Genomic DNA, 17,440 nt, shown 5'->3' with positions numbered 1-17,440 from the left:
GAAGAGGGATCCCAACCTGAAACATCGTCTGACCTTTGCCTCCCACTGCTGCTGTCCGACCCACTGAGTTTCTCCAGCAGTTTGTTTTTGGCTCAGGATTCCAGCATCTGCGGTCTATTAAGAGACATTATCTATTAAATTCAAGTCCTTTGGCCTTACGTGAGCCGGGCCTGTAATGGAGCCTGAAACAGAATGGTCCTAGCAATCATAAACCATTTATTTTAAGTAGTCATTACCCCTGTCATCATTCCAGCTGAACTAACATGCTCTTTAGGGAACAGATGCCCATGAGTTGAGGAAAAATGTTTGCAGAAATGAACATTAAGCATACTTTCAGCCATTTGCATGCATTATTGCTTTTTCACCGTCAATCAGCTAGGTTTGTATATAATTTTCTTTATTTCACATTGGTGTGGGAATGGCTATCAATTTGTTTGGCTAAGAACAGATAAATAAATGTGCAAGGCAAAAAATGTTCAGAATTGCATTTTTTTTCCAAACAGTTTTATGCTGTGCATTTCCCTGCAGACTAAACACAGTCACTGGCTTTTTCACATTTCACCATCATCGAGGCTCTGTCAAAATCAGCATGATTTGTTATTTTTCCCATTATATCAGGATGGCATGCTGTGATGGCAGATCAGACTGTTGTCATTCAAAATGCACGGTTTGTTCGGAATAGAACCATTGCTATGAGTTTCTATTAAAAATGACATTTATGAACTGCCTCAGTTTCCAACAGATGTTCAACAGAACACAAAATTTATAAAACCATTCAATATTATTTATACAGTGCTTCCTAAGGTTTGTTTAAAACTGGCTACCGTAGGAAATTGAGACTACTTAACGTGGGTTAATCTATTTGAATTACTCTTGAGAGACTGGCCAACTAATAGGCGAAAAGAATTGCAAGCAACTTTAATTCCAACGTTAAATGTATAACCCTTATTAATTCAGTGGTTGAAATTGTTTGTGTTTCATTGTTCCTTTGTCTCCTTGCTTCCCGGAAGGCATTCACCCCTTACTGTTATCTTTCAGCCATGGTTTGTAAGCTTCTACAGTGAGTGGCAGAAGCCTTAGAGTATCACAGCTGTTTTTACTCAACATGCTATTGCAGTATGGGCCATAGGAACCCTGTTGAACTTACTCTTAATAACCCAGTGATCTGTGCCCAATTCTAACCTGCCAACTCATTGGAGCGATCTCAGTTACTCTGTGTTTAGTGTCATTTAGAGACAGCGTGAAAACAGGCCCTTCGGCCCACTGAGTCCATGTCGACCATTGATCGCCCGTACACTAGTTCTGCGTTATTCCACTTCCACATCCTATACACTAGGGGCGATTTACAAAGGCCAAATGATCTACAAACCTGCACATCTTTCGAATATGGGAGCAAACCGGAGCACCCAGAGCAAACCCACGTGGTCCACAGGGAGAATGTGCAAACTCTGCACAGACAGCACCCGTAATCAGGATCAAATCCGGATCACTGGTGCTATGAGACACTCTGGCATCGGAAGTTACTATAGAGAGCTCGTAATATTTTCCAGATTAAGTTTTCCTTTAACTTTTATCTGCAGCCTAATGGAATTATAAAGTCTAATATCAAACTGGCTGGGACAGATTTTTAGTTTTAGTTTATTTTATTTTATTGATACAGCGTGGAAACAGGCCCTTCGGCCTACCGAGTCCACACCCACCATCGACCCCCACACATTAACGCTACCCTATGCACACTAGGGACAATTTTACATTTATACCAGGCCAATTAATCTACAAATCAGAACGTCTTTGGAGTATGGGAGGAAACCGAAGATCTCTGAGAAAACCCATGCAGGTCACGGGGAGAATGTACAAACTTTGTACAGACAGGACCCGTTGTCAAGATCGAACCCAGGTCTCTGGCACCATAAGGCAGAAGCTCTACCGCTACGCCACCGTGCCGCCCTAAGATCTTAATCGACATTAATTCCCATTAGTTAAGGAGACATTATATCAGTCGGGGATAGGAAAGATAACTTTGCCAGTTTGTCTGAGACCTTGAAGTTGTAAATATTTTACCAAACACAATGCCCAATGTATCATATGCGGTGAGGTCAGAAATGCACAAGCAACAGCACATTTCACTCCATGTTCTCCCATCACAACAGTGTGGAGATTGCACAGAGAATCATGAGGAGAGGATCGATGAGAGGAAACTTGAAGAACTGACAATTCCGGGCAGGAAGCTGGTGAAGAGAGTATCACAGTTCAAATTGCTCAGGTGTGCAAGACGAGATTCGAGGAGGAGTAACTCAGCGGGACAGGCAGCGTCTCTGGAGAGAAGGAATCGGTGACGTTTTGGGTGGAGACCCTTCTTCCGACCAGGGATGGGAGGTTGGGTAGGAATGGTTGTGTGGAGCAGGAAATAAATCAGGAAGGGCTGAGGAAATGTTTGGCGAGGGAGTTGGAGAGAAGTTCTGATGGAATATTGAGTTATCAGGGAGAAGGCTAATGGAAATGGGCTGGGGAGATTTGGAGGCTCTACAGGGAGGTAAATTATAGAGAGTCACAGAGTTATACAGCTTGGAAACAGGCCCTTTGGCCAAACTTGCCCAAGCAGACCTACACTAGTCCCATCTGCCTGCATTTGGCCCATGTGCCTCTAAACCCATCCTATCCTGTTAAAGATCATTACGGACGGACTTGGAGGGCCGAAAAGGCCTGTTTCCGGCTGTATATATATGATATGATATGATTACATTTAGTTGAAGTTCTATTGCATAGCATTCAAAATGTTGTATTATGCAGTGGAATTCACAGGCCATCATTTCCCCTGAAGTGTGATTGAAATTTCCTTCACATGACATACATTTGATACTAATATAACGTGTTGCTTAGTTGTCTTGGATTTGGACACTTATGTGTTTGAAAAGGAGAGGAACCTCTGTTTCCATCGAGTATCAAAAAAGTTCTTCATGGTTTTAGATAGCATGCAGAGATGATTTGATATATGATTGCTTAATACATGGCTTGGATACAATTTGGTCTAATGCCATACTGGCCTGAGACCAGCAACTGGAAATAGTTAGGCATCTGTCATGAGGTTCACAACTTTTATACCGTGGCCTCTATGTTGAAATGTTCTCCAACTGTGTTGTACCAAAGTAATGCAATTGTAATGTGTGGGAAGGAACTTCAGATGCTGGTTTCAATTGAAGATAGACACAAAAAGCTGGAGAAACTCAAAGGGTTAAACAGCATCTCTGGAAAAAAAGGAATAGGTGGCATTTTGGGTCTCAAGAAAGGTCTTGACCTGAATCATTACTATTCCTTTTCTCCAGAGAAGCTGAGTTACTCCAGTCTATCTTCAAGACTCCTGTCTATCTTCTGTACAATTGTAATATATATATTCCTTTAACTCTCAAACAGCAATATATTTGAAGGCACATCATAGATAAATATAGTTCATTTCAGTTTAGTTTAAGATACAGCATGGAAGCCAGCCCTTTGGCCCACGAGTCCATGCCGGCTATCAATCACCCATTCACACTAGTTCTAGGTTGGCCCACTTTCTCAAACACGCCCAACAAATTACTGCCAATTTTACACAGGCCAGTTAACTGACAAACCCGGATGTCTTTGGGATGTGGGAGGAAACCCAAATGAAACCCATGCAGTCACAGGGAGAACATGCAAACTCCATACAGAGTAAACCATAGGCCAGGATCGAACCCAGGTCTCTGGCGCTGTGAGGCAGTAGCTCTACTAGCTGCTCGTTAATGGGATACTGTTTGAGATGACATTTTGTAATCTTTAGTTTAAAACCAAATGGAACTTTACCTTATTAAAAAAAAATTCAGATGTATATACCGCAGAGAAAGATTTTGTTCATTATCAATACCACAATGATTTCAAAAACAATCGAGAAGACCTTTCCCAGATGATTATCCAAGTTGTTAATAACAACAATCCATTCGTGAAAAGCAAATTTTGCCAAATGCACTTATTTTTTTTTTTTTTTAAACATCTTTCTCAAATACCTGGTATTTCTGTCTGATTGTTAAACATTTTTGACTAATCATAAGCTCATAAGTTATAGGAGCAGAATTAGGCCATTCGGCCCATCACGTCTACCCACCATTCAATCATGGCTGAAACATGATCAAATGGATAAAATAAATGACAGATATAACAACATTTTGAGGCAAAGAGGTCCTTTGTTATACAGCGTGGAAACACGTTCTTTGGCCCATTAGGTCTGCAATGACCATTATTATGCTAATCAAGCAGAAATCGCAGTTTATTTCCTCAGTATTCACATTCATAAGTTTATAAGTCATAGGAGCTGAAGTAGGCCATTCAGCTCATCGAGTCTACCCTGCCATTCAATCGTGGCTGGTCTATCTTTCCCTCTCAACCCCATTCGCCTGCCTTCTCCCCACAACCCTTGACACTCATAGTAATCAAGAATCTGCCGTCAATCTACGCCTTAGAAATACTCAATGACTTGGCTTCCACCGTCATCTGTGGCAATGAAAATGTGCTCTATTGAGTAAAATGGTGTGCTTAATTCTGCATTTGCTCAAAGTAGATTGTGGCTTTTCCCAAATATTGCCATGACGATATTGTTGATTGAACGTCTTTTCTTTTCCACTCCAGGGTGATAAGCTCAAAAGGAATCAGCAAGCCACCTTCAATGGCCAACATTGACAAAATCAACTCCAACAGCCTAGATTCATCCACCTCAGGACATCCTCTGATCAGTAGCAGTATTGCCAATGAAACATTAACCAAACTCTCCGATGTTCATTCAAGTACAATCAGCTTAACTCCATGTCTAACTCCAAGCCCTGCCCCAGTCCTTAACGTGAATTCCAGTAGCTTTAGTCAGGGGCTTGGACTAGGTAGCAATTTCACAAACACCAAGGAAACCCTTATGTACCCAAAGCTAAGTAGCCTGCACACCAGCATGGAATCTTTGGATCTCCCGTTGAGTGTTCCATGTTCATTCCCACCAAGCAGTACACTTTCAAGGGAAGAAGACCACAGCACTCTCACGTGGACTGGAGGTTCTAGATTCTCACAGATGGAGAGGTAAGTGACTCGTGTTACTTTCATGTTAAGGAATTGGAGATAGAAAGTGTGCAAGATGGTAGATGAATGATATTAAATTTAAGTGAACAAAGAAAGAAGTGGAGGTGCTGGTTTATACCAAAGATAGACTCAAAGTGCTAGAGTAACTCAACGGGTCAGGCGGCATCTTTGGAGAAAAAGGATGGGCGACGTTTTGGGTGAAGAAGGGTCCCGACCCGAAACGTCACTCATCTTTCATCCCCAGAGATGCTGCCTGACCCGCTGAGTAAGTCCAGCACTTTGTGTCTATCTTAAATTTAAGTGAGTTCCTTTTTAATAGATGACTAGATCCAGCTCATGCAATCATTTTGCTGGTAAGGAATAACAAATTATGATGTGATAAAATGATGTTGATTCAATATTAGAACATTCAGTTTGTAGAGCAGTAAGATAAACGTGTTAATCTCTTGTGCTTTCTTTAGCTTTCAGTCGTTGCATTTGAGAAGTTGAATGGGTAATTTAGTTAAATATGTACATTTGGTGATAGTTCCCAACCTTTGATTTTGCTTCAGTGTCACTAATTGTGCTATTTTTCACGGATGAAATGGTAACCCATTTAATTCACAGATATCAATTCTCAATTTTAATGGCTACTAGACCAAGTGGACATGTTGGGCCCAAACCTCTCCTGCATTGGTGCAGCACCCTCTCCTCCCTCCCTCCCTCCCCCTCCCCTTTCTCCCTCCCTCCCCCTCCCCTTTCTCCCTCCCTCCCTCCCCCTCCCCTCTCCCCCCTCCCCTCTCCCCTTCCCCTCCCCACCACTCCATCCCCCCCAACCCCCCTTATCTCTTCTTCCCCTCCCTCCCTCCCTGTCCCCCCTCCCTCCCTGTCCCCCCTCCCTCCCTGTCCCCCCTCCCTCCCTGTCCCCCCTCCCTCCCTAGGAGATAGATTTAAACTTGAAAATGTGAATAACTTTAAAAATATAACAGCGATTTCAATGAAACTTCCTCCGTTAGCACCAAAGGGACGACGGTGAGTAAGGTGGGCCTAAAATTGTTGTGTATCGTGTACCATTCAGGAACAAACAAACAACCAAACGAGTGTTAGTATATAAAAACATAGCACAAAAAGTAAGGACATTTGTGTTGGGTAGATTATTTCTTTGTTGTAACAATACTTCTTGGCAATAAATCTTATACCGTTGGAAAGCCTGTTTATTTCCCTTTTAAATGGTGCCACATTTGTAAGGAACATGCATTTGTGGGATGAGTAGCAGAGCTGAGTATATGGGTTGCGCCCATGAAAAATTTGCCAAATCTTCTCTGCCAATGCCAAACAGCTTATTCTGCTGTTGCTATTGACTTGTTTTGAGCTTCTGGTACCCCCAGGTGCTGACAATCAGGTGCCTGATTGGCACCTGATTGGCAGCATCTGTGAGCATGGGTCCTGCTACAGTGGTCAGTAGGTGTCTGCTCCAAGAACCGGCATGCCACGTTTGACTGATCTGGATAGGGCCTGTGCGATAGGGCAACTTCAAGCTGGTGTTCCGCAAAACCACGTTGCGGCATTATTTGGAGTGAGCCCTAGTACCATCTCCAAAGTGAAGGCCAAGTTCCATATAACGGGGGATGTCAGAGACAGGCCGCGAAGTGGGCGTCCCAAGAAGACGACACCCGAAGAAGACCGTTTCCTCACCCTGTCAGCACTTAGGAACCGTAGGCTGTCTTCTACAGATTTGCAGTCAAGGTTTGCAGGACGATATGGCCGACGGCTCTCTGCCCAGACAATTCGGAACAGACTGCACGCAGCCGATCTCCGGTCTCATAGGGCTGCCAGGAGGCCTGCCATGACTGCCCTTCACCGTCAGGCCCGTTTGCGCTGGTGTCGGCAACACGTGCATTGGAACCTGAACATGTGGAGGAAAGTTATGTTCAGCGATGAGTCCAGATTCTGCCTACGGCAGTTGGATCATAGGGTCAAAGTGTGGAGAAGACGCGGAGAACGCTATGCTGATTGCTGCACCGATAGAGTAACATCTTTTGGTGGAGGCAGTGTGATGGTGTGGGGCGGCATCTCCCTCACTGGAAAAACGAGGCTTGTCATCATTGGAGGCAATCTCAATGCAGAGAGATATCGAGATGAGATTCTGCAACCAGTGGCAATCCCATATCTCCACAGTCTGGGACCGAACTCTATCCTCCAAGATGACAATGCTCGCCCCCACAGAGCAGGGTTTCTCAGAGACTACCTTCAGAATTTGGGAGTGGAGAGGATGGAATAGCCTGCCAGCAGTCCTGACCTCAACCCCATTGAACACTTGTGGGATCAGCTTGGGCGTGCTGTTCGTGCCAGAGTGACCAACACAACCACGTTGGCTGACTTGCGACAAATGCTGGTTGAAGAATGGGATGCCATCCCGCAACAGTGTGTGACCAGGCTGGTGACCAGCATGAGGAGGAGGTGCCAGGCTGTTGTGGCTGTGTATGGTTCTTCCACACGCTACTGAGGCTCCTGTTTATTAAATGAATAAATTGTTAAATTGCCAATATGTCTTGTTTCTTCAGACTTCAATCATCCAATCCACCAAACAACACCGAACAAGAGTCAATGGCAGAATAAGCTGTTTGGCATTGGCAGAGAAGATTTGGCAGATTTTTCATGGGCGCAACCCACATACTCAGCTCTGCTGCTCATCCCACAAATGCATGTTCCTTACAAATGTGGCACCATTTAAAAGGAAAATAAACAGACTTTCCAACGGTATAAGATTTATTGCCAAAAAGCATTGTTACAACAAAGAAATAATCTACCAAACACAAATTTCCTTACTTTTTGTGCTATGTTTATATATTCCTTATGTCTTTTGCTCTCAATGGATGCAATTGCTAAATCAGTTTATGTCAATAGCATCTAATTTCAGTGGGATTCGTTGAGCTGCTCTTGTTTGCTGCTTACAACCTGATAAAGCTTTAGAGTAATTTATAATTTTGCAATCCAAACAACAGTTCCATATTACAACTACACATATATATTTACAGCACATTAACAAAGAGATATTGTATATTCTGGAACTAGAATACAGTAATTGGATTTCTGTTAAAGGTTTGCCTGGAGGCATTTTAAGTAAAATCATACTGCGTTTTCAAGAGGAAAATTTGATTGACTTTGGGGATGAAAGGTTGAGAGTAATATTCGGTACAGCAACATCGCTTGTTCCTTTTTAATGGAACTAATTGGAAGAGCCATACAGCACAGAATCAGGCCCTTCAGCCTATCATGCCCATGCCGAACGAGATGACTCATCCAAGCTAGTCTGCCGTTTAGGGTCATAGATTCATACAGCAGGGGAAAAGGCCCTTCGGCCCCCCTTGCCCATGCCAACCCACATGTCCCATCTACACTAGTCCTGCCTGCTTGCATTTGGCCCATATCCTTCTAATCCCATCCTATCCATGTACCTGCGTAAATGTTTCTGAAACGTGGTGATAATACCTGCCCCAACTACCTCCTCCGGCAGCTCATTCCATGCACCTATCACCCTTTGTGTAAAAAGGTGACCCTCAGGTTTGCCATTAAACCTTCCCCCCCCCCCCCCCCCTCACATTAAACCAATGTTCTCTGATTCTGGATTACTCTCGTCTGGGTAAGACTCTGTGTATTTACCCTATCTATTCTTCTCATGGTCTGGTACACCACTAAAAGATCACCCCTCATCCTGTGTGCTCCAAGGAAAGGCGTCCTAGCCTGCTCAACCTCTCCCTGTAGCTCAGGCAGTCGAATTATAAGTTGGATATGTTTGCTCCATATCCGCAGCGGCACGGTGGCGCAGCGGTAGAGTTGCTGCCTTACAGCGAATGCAGCGCCGGAGACTCGGGTTCGATCCTGACTAAGGGCGCCGTCTGTACGGAGTTTGTACGTTCTCCCCGTGACCTGCGTGGGTTTTCTCCGAGATCTTCGGTTTCCTCCCACACTCCAAAGACGTACAGGTTTGTAGGTTGATTGGCTGGGCAAATGTAAAAATTGTCCCTAGTGGGTGTAGGATAGTGTTAATATGCGGGGATCGCTGGGCGGCGCAGACCCGGTGGGCCGAAGGACCTGTTTCTGCGCTGTATCTCTAAATTTAAAAAAAATCTAAACCTAAATCCCTCCAAACCTTACTTATCCACCTATCTGTCCAAACATTTTAAAAATATTGTTATTGTATCTACTTCAACTACTTCCTCTTGCAGTTTGTTCCATACACCCACCACTCTTTATGTGAAAAAGGTGCCACTTAGGTTACTATTAAATCTTTCTCTTCTCACCTTAACCCGCTGGTTCTTGATTCTCCTTAGTGAACTGGAGTTAAAAATATGATGGGTTGAAATTTTGAAAAAAGCTATGTGCCAACTTCACTCTATTCTTGTCATGTAATAGTTTAGTTTAGAGATACAGCGCTGAAACAGGCTCTTCAGCCCACCGAGTCCACACCAACCAGCGATCGCCACACATTAACACCATCCCACACGTGCTAGGGACAGTTTACAATTACACCAAGCCAATTAACCTGCAACCCTGTACGTCTTTGGAGGGTGGTAGATCTCGGAGGAAACCCACGCGGTCACGGGGAGAACAAACAAACTCCGTAGTCGGGATCGAACCCGGGTCTCTAGAGCTATAAGCGCTGTAAAAGGCCTGTCCCATTTAAGCGATTTTAAGGCGACTAGGCTGTTGCCGAACGTTTGCTGGGGTGTCGCGGGCACGATCGTGGGGAGTCTTCAATGAATCATAGCGGATCTCGGCGGAAAGATTTTCCAGATAGAAAATTCTCGGCAACAGCTGGCTTGTCGCCAGGTATCGTAGCTTATTGCGGGCGCTGTCGCATGCTGTCCCCAGGTTTGCTAGGTTGTCGCAGATGCATTTAGAAGTACGTAATATTAAATTAAGAAAAGGCATTTGAAGATACCAGAAGATAGTTTTGGTTAACCAATTTATTTATCGTCAGGGCATTTGACAGGTAGATTGGAGGCGAAAGTTTGACGGTCAGGTAAGCGTGGAAATTTTGCGATGTTTCCGAAGATGGTGTAATGTCTTAGCCAGGTGCGAGTTTCACACAAAAAAGTAACATGTATCGACCTGACTCGGCATTGTCGTGGTCATTGTCGTAGGGTAAAAGAAAATGTTGGCGATCTGCTACGACTTTGACAGTCGCCTTAAAAATCGCGTAACTGGGATAGGCCCTTAAGGTAGCAACTCAGCCCCTGCACCACCACCAATAGGTCCTATTATCTTGATGTTGACTTATTTCTTTGATATAAAATCTCCCATTTCAAGCATTTACCAAGCAGTGAATAAGAATCAAAACATAATCATAGACGTACATTTAAATGTAGACAATGTTTGTAAAAGTAGTTTGAAGTGCTTGTAAGCGCGGAGTCCATAATTTAATGTTTATTGCAGCCAGAAGCACTTACTACAAATAAAGTGCTTGCTTTCTTTCTTAGATTACAACATGATATTTCAGGCAGGTATATACATTGTGGATTTCACACTACTGCTGCACACATCTCACTCACTGTTAAGATCATCTCACCTCCATCAATTATCTCTTCTTAATCAGCACTCAAGTACAACATTCTTCTCCTCATGCACAGAACACTGCTCCAAATCTTACACCTTTGTCTCAAGGTTGCACAAACTACCATCTCTGTAACCAGGATAAGCACAACACCAGGACATCTGCACTACATTTACCTCTCCCCGCCATCCTCCCTTCCCCCTGCCATGCCCCCTCCCCCCAATCCCCTTCCTCCCTTCCCCCCCTTTCCGTCCCCTCCCTCCCCTTCCCCCTCCCCCCACCCCTCATCCCCCCTTCCCCTTTACCTCCCCCTCCTCCTCACCTCCCCCTTTGCCCCTCCCTTATTCCCCTTTACCCTCTCTCCCCTTCCCCCATTCCCCCTTACCCACTCCTCTCCCCCTCCTTCTCTCCCCCTTTGCCCCTCCCCGATTCCCCCCTCCACTATTCCCCTCTTTTCCCCCACTTACCCCTTTACACCTTCACCCTGGTATTCACACCTTTTCCCCCTTTAGCCTCCCCTCTCCCCTTCCCCTTCTCACTTTCACCCTTCTCTCCTTTATTACCCCCCCCTTTTCCCCCTTTAGCCTCCCCTCTCCCCCTTTTCCCCATTCCCCCTTCCTCTTTCCAGCACCTTGTCCAGCATGCTCACTGTTCAGCCCCCCACCCACCTGCCACACTCTGTGGGAAAAGCCATCAATGGCAGCTGCCAACTTGTAAAGAGGCTTGAAATCCAAGCACAATAACTTTCATCAGCTGGTGCATTGCTCCCTGTGGACTAGCACCAGGAAGCTCCAGTCACACACCTGTAGAATTGGCCCAGCCGCCAAGTGACATTAATCAGCGATGAATCTGCAAGTAGTTGACTTAAGAGGGTGGTGGGAGGGAATAAACCGCCGCAGACCATATGATCAGCTATGTGACTTAATAAAAGGACATTAGCTGGAACTTTTAATGTCTAACATCACATTCTGTTTATTTAAGAACTTCCTGCAGGTGTCAAGCCTCCAAGTGATAACACCTTTGGCAGCGTTGCAGAAGCGATGAGACACGCTGAAATCATGCACCTGTGTACTGCATTGGTTGCTGTATAGAAGCCAATTGAAGGCTGGTTGTATCCCCGCAAAAGCGCAGTGAAGCTCAGTTTTAAGGCCATTGGTCTTTGTGATCCACTTTCTGCAGTAACACGCTGAAGGGCGGCATGGTGGCGCAGCGGTAGAGTTGCTGCCTTCGCAGTAGAGTTGCTGCCTTACAGCGCCAGAGACTCGGGTTCGATCCTGACTCCGGTTGCTGTCTGTACGGAGTTTGTACATTCTTCCCTTGACCTGTGTGTGTTTTCTCTGGGAGCTCCAGTTTCCTCCCACACTCCAAAGTCGGACGAGTTTGTAGGCTAAATGGCTTGGTTAAATGGTAAATTGTCCCAAGTGTGTGTAGGATAGTATTAGTGTGCGGGGATCACTGGTCTGTGTGGACAGCGTGAGCCAAAGGGTCTGTGTCCATGCTGTATCTCGAAACTAAACTAAACTGGGGGTGTGAACACCCAGCGATGCTCCTTTGGTTGTCTGCAGAGATTCTTGAAGATCTCAAAAGTCGCTTGGTAGGCCCAGTGCACTTCAGCATTCAGATGTTGGCTTTACTTTATGGAAAAAAACGCCATTCAACAAAATGGCAGCTGGAGCATGATTTAGGATTTGGTGGACCGCCATGAAGAAAGTTCTGGTGGGCCGCTGCAAAGAAAGGCCCAGCAGGCCGCCGCGATGGAAGATCAGGCGAGCAGCCACGAACACACAAGGTAGCAGGCCTTTCCCGCCACCATGAAGAAGGGCCTGGAGGCCGCGGCCTTCGTCGGAAGCTCGGAAGCCGCGAAGCTTGGCCCCTGAAGACCAGAGAGTCGAAGAGGTGGAAGCCGCTTTCAACGACGGACACAAGGAGTGGGCTGGTTGGAGAGGGAGCGGGGTATTGCCTCCGTCGTGTTCAAGGTCGCTCCAACAGGTGCCCCAAGGGGACACAGACACGGTCGGGCAAGAGAGGGATGTCGGTTTGGAGGTCGAGCTGGTCGAGGGTGATGGAGGAGGAGGCCCTGCAGCAGTCTGGAGTTTACCTGGATCGGGAGCCGCTCCAGCACATCGAGCACATGGACCAGACCGGACTTTTGTAAATGCCGCCAAAATATGGCGACTCTTGTGAATGTGTGACCTATGGCAAAAGAATTTCACTGTGCAGTGCACACGTAACAATAAAAAATCATCATGAGGTAACCAGCCAATATGATCTCCTATTCTGATTCCAAAATGGCGCCTCTTGCATTTGGAACTCAGTGGCTGTTTTGTGCATTCTGTAGTAACAGGGGATTGCGGTCATATACAGGGATAGCCTTGCTGATCTATATGCGAAAACCTAGCCCCCATTCACTTTATTTCACTGTACCTTGAATAGCATTGTGAAACTCCAAGGTAACGTAATGAATGAGTACTTTTCCCTTCAAAGTTAGAGGATTTTGAAATGTGCAATCTTTGTACTTCACACATGCACTTTCTCCCTGAGGCTGTAGAATGTGCAGAGCCAGGAAGAGAGATTAGGCGTATGATCAAAGCTTGCTTAAAGTGTTTGGTTCTGAAGTGGCACAACGGTAGTGTTGCTGCCTTACAGCGCCAGAGATCCAGGTTCAATCCTGACCTCGCATGTTGGCTGTATGGAGTTTGTACATTCTCCCCTGATCAGCAAGGACTCGGTGGGCCAAAGGGCTTGTTTCTGCGCTGTATGTCATAAGTCTGAAATCTAAAGTCTAAATCCAAGGAGAAAATCTCAGAAAGCAAGGGAGTCATTCTTGGCAACTTGTACTAAAAATGCACAATACTTTGGAGCAACTATTTTTGTGCTTCAATTGCAAATTTTTTCCACGAACTTGCTATTTCCATTAGGATTCTTTTGTAAAACTTTGCTTCATATAGCATTTTGTAAATTTGAAGTGTTTTGGAGGAGACTTATAAATGATGTGTTCCAAGTGTTTTCTATAGTTGTGTGCTCACCAGTCAGTGGAAGGACATGATTACAATTGAGCCATCAACAGTGTGTGTAGGGTACAACGTGAAAAATGTTTAGTGCAGGATAAAGCCTGTAAAGTTCAATCAAAGATAGTCTGAAGGTCTCCAATGAGGTAGATAGTAGTTCAGGACTGCTCTCTAGTAGTTGGTAAGATGGTTCAGTCGCAATAGTATTGCATTTTAGTTGAAGTCGATCAAGTTGACTCAATGGAACAGTAAAATGTCGATGTTTGATATGATGTCGGATAAAATGACATTATCTTTGATTGCTGCTGGCATTCAGTTACTGAGTGAAATGTCCATGTGTTCTTAAACATAACACACACTAGTTTTGATTTTATCCTTTGCAGAAACCACCAATTGTTGAGGTCATTCGGAGCGGAATGAATTCTGAATATGTATTTGTTGCCAATTCCATGCAAGCTCAAATTTGTTCAACAATACATTCTTTTGTGAAACAAGTTTTATATAAAAACGCCAGGTCGAACTTAAAACTTCCAGCAGTAAATAACCAGGAACCTGGTCCAATGTGCAGGAAGGAACTGCAGGTGCTGGTTTACACAGAAGATAGACAAAAGGTGCTGGAGTAACTCAGCAGGTCAGGCAGCATTTCTGGAGAAAAGGAATGGGTGACGTTTCCGAAGAAGGTTCTCGACCCGAAATGTCACCCATTCCTTCTCTCCAGAAATGCTGCCTGTCCTGCTGAGTTACTTCAGCATTTTGTGTTTAACCTGGTCCAATGGTTCTTTGACTGCATTGAAATCAGACTATTTTGAAAGAAAATGAATACCTTAACTGCAAAAGAATTCAAATCATATAGGCTTAATTTAATGTATGAGAAATGTTCCACATTTATTCAGAAAATGTCACAATTATGAATTACAGGTGCTCCAGGTTTCTGACTTTAGATTGGTGTGGATTGGGTCTTTGCTGTTTCTTAATGAGAACTCTCTCATTGAAATGTAAGTTTTCCAGCAAGAAAGAGAAAAGAAATGTAACGTCATCCGGATCTGGATATTAACCTGATCAAACAGTTGGCTCGTGCGTAAGGCTGAGGGTAGTGTGAATATCTAAACCTACAGCTCAGGATGATCATTGAACCAAGGTACCAAAGGAGCAAGCAATGGTACTAATAATCCAAATGCTGAAGCATTTTTGGTGTGAGTGTAAGATCAAGCCAAACCTCATCGTGTGTTTTAATCTCCCCCCCCCCCATCAAAATTATATCCATCTGTTTGCTGTTTTTTTTTCTTTTGAATAGTTTGTTAGTAATTCCTTGTCTGTGTTGTACTGTCTGTTGTTGTGTATGATGTTGTATCAGTGTTCCCTGTTTATTTTGTAGTGCAAAACGTGACAGAAATACTCTGCCGAAAAAAGGACTAAGGTAACTAACTACCTTTTGCTGTAGCTTGATTCATCTTTTGCTGCTAAATACTAAATCCCAGAATGTCTTTGTAGATGTGGTTGTAAAGTACAAAGCTCCAACATCAAGGAACTAAATTAAAACCCTCCCCTCCCCTCCCCTCAACTATTTTGGTGGATCTGGCCATTACTTCACTTGCCATAACTCCATCCCCCTGGATCAATGAACAAAAAATATGGCCAAATGGACAAAATAAACGACAGATGTAACAATATTTTGAGGCAAAGAGGTACTTTACTATACCGTGGAAATACGTCCTTTGGCCCATTAGCTCTGCCCTGACCATCAAGCACCCATTTACATTAATCAAGCAGAAATCCCAGTTTATTCCCCAGTATTCGTTCATAAGTTCATAAGCCATAGGAGCAAAATCAGGCCATTCAGCCCATCGAATCTACTCCACTATTCAATCATGGCTGGTCTGTCTTTCCCAATTGACCCCATTCTCCTGTCTTCTCATAATCTCTGATACCTATTCTAATCAAGAAACATTTGCCTCAATGGATTGAGCAAAGTGGAAGATACAGAGCGCAGAATATAGTTCTCAGCATTGTAGCGCATCAGTTCCATAGACAAAGTCCAATGTCCGCAATGGGTTAGAGGTGAATCGGAGAGTACCCAGGTTTATGGAAATACAGTTTGTTAGCCTAATAACAGAGGGGAAGTTTGCAATGTGCAAACTCTGTGCATGCTGCAAATGCCTTTAATGGTAGGGAGGTCAGTATCACTCATGGACACCTGTCTTGAAAATGCTCATGAACTGAATATTCAGGATCCTCGGGTGTAGAAAAGTCCATGTTCGCCCTCTGAGCGAAGATGTTTGATCCTGACCATTTGGGGCTTCCTGCACTATTCTCCACAGAGCCCAGCAGTGATGCAGTGACTCATTAAAGGGGAGGGATCCCAGAAGCAGTTTGCAGCAGGCACCTCAACTCTCAGCCAAGTCTGGCTGGCATGGAAACAGCAATCCCTTTCATTTGAAAGAAGCGCTCAACTTATTTCAATATTTTGTAAACTAGCTGTTAGTAATTTAATTCAATTAATTGGTATTACCTTCAATTTTTGATTAACTCGCTGAGTCTGTTTAAATAGGGTTTTTTTTTAAATGTCTTTGACAGCCAGAGTCATTTATAATATTTTAAAGACCTTTAGCAACTGGTGTGGATCAGAACATCTATGATCTTGAGACTGCCTGAAGCACACTTGTCCCTTGGAACCTGTTGCATCTTAGTTTAGTTTAGTGTATTGTCACATGTACCAAAGTTGTAGCGAAAAGCTTTTTTGCTTTGTGCTATCCAGTCAGCGGAAAGACTATACATGATTACAATCAATCATTAATGGCGGCACAGTGGAACAGCAGTGGAGTTGCTGCCTCACGACTCCAGAGTTCAGGTTCAATCCTGACAATGGATGCTGTCTGTACAGTACGTTTATACGTTCTCCCTGTGGCCCCGTGGGTTTTCTCTGGGTGCTCCGGTTTCCTCACACACTTTAAAGACGTGCAGGATTTGTAGGTTAATTGGCTTTGGTAAAATTGTAAATTGTCCCTGGTATGAAGGATAGTGCTAGTGATCACTGGTCGGCACAGACTCGGTGGGTCAAAGTGCCTGTTTCTGCGCTGTATCTCTAAAGTGTAAAGTCTAAAGCCATCCACATGGTACAGATACAGGACAAAGGGAATAACGTTCAGTGCAAGATAAAATCCAATTAAAGATAGTCCGAGGGTCTCCAATGAGGAAGATGGTAGATCAGCACCCCTGTTTAGTTGGTGATAGGATCTCACAGGCATGGTGGGTCAACAATTCTGGCCCTCCTCTTCCAGAGAATGCAAGTGCAAACTGTTGGGGACCACAGGCAGGAGTCAAATTCAGGATATCTATTCCAATCATGTCCTCAGCTGCGTTAATCGATCGACCACTACATCAGTCCCCATCTCTGGAGAGACAAACAAAGCACACTGTAAACCATTGATTATACTCAAAGTGAAGGCTCCCATGTAAATAGTGATCTGTCAGTGAATTAATGACCTGGGACGACTGATATCCTTGCTTTTGAATTCCATCAGGTAATTTGGGGAGAAAATTAGAGGAAAAAAATCCTTAAAACGAAAAAAATGAATTTAAAGAGTTATATTAATCCTATTAATCCCACACGCATTTGAAGAGAAATCTCTCGTTATATGCTCTTAGCTGGTTATAATTAACACTGTACTGGAGTTAGTTTTCAGGCTTCCAGTCATAAAATATAACTAGGAAATTTATGTGAAACCATTAATAATGCTGTGGGTTGTAATGTTTGCTTTCCATTATGTGTTTATGACCACCTCATAAACAAACTATGTTTATTTTTGTGTGGCACAGATGC

At 44.1% G+C, this 17,440-nt stretch overlaps 1 protein-coding gene across 11 annotated transcripts in view; it reads left to right on the top strand.

Moving 5' to 3' along the window:
- LOC144605429 (neuron navigator 1-like) overlaps positions 1 to 17,440 on the top strand; it is a 602,839-nt gene that overhangs the window by 480,685 nt on the left and 104,714 nt on the right. For 10 of the 11 annotated variants that reach the window (XM_078420673.1, XM_078420676.1, XM_078420670.1 and 7 more), the window contains 2 exons: positions 4,642 to 5,076; positions 14,996 to 15,037. In XM_078420673.1, coding sequence (XP_078276799.1) covers positions 4,642 to 5,076; positions 14,996 to 15,037 — 477 coding nt within the window. The remainder of the gene's footprint in view (positions 1 to 4,641; positions 5,077 to 14,995; positions 15,038 to 17,440) is intronic. The other variant, XM_078420677.1, reaches the window with a different exon arrangement.

Source organism: Rhinoraja longicauda, chromosome 24, assembly GCF_053455715.1.
Source record: "Rhinoraja longicauda isolate Sanriku21f chromosome 24, sRhiLon1.1, whole genome shotgun sequence".
In the NCBI taxonomy this organism is placed as follows: domain Eukaryota; kingdom Metazoa; phylum Chordata; class Chondrichthyes; order Rajiformes; family Arhynchobatidae; genus Rhinoraja; species Rhinoraja longicauda.
This window is presented reverse-complemented; position numbering and strand designations above follow the sequence as displayed.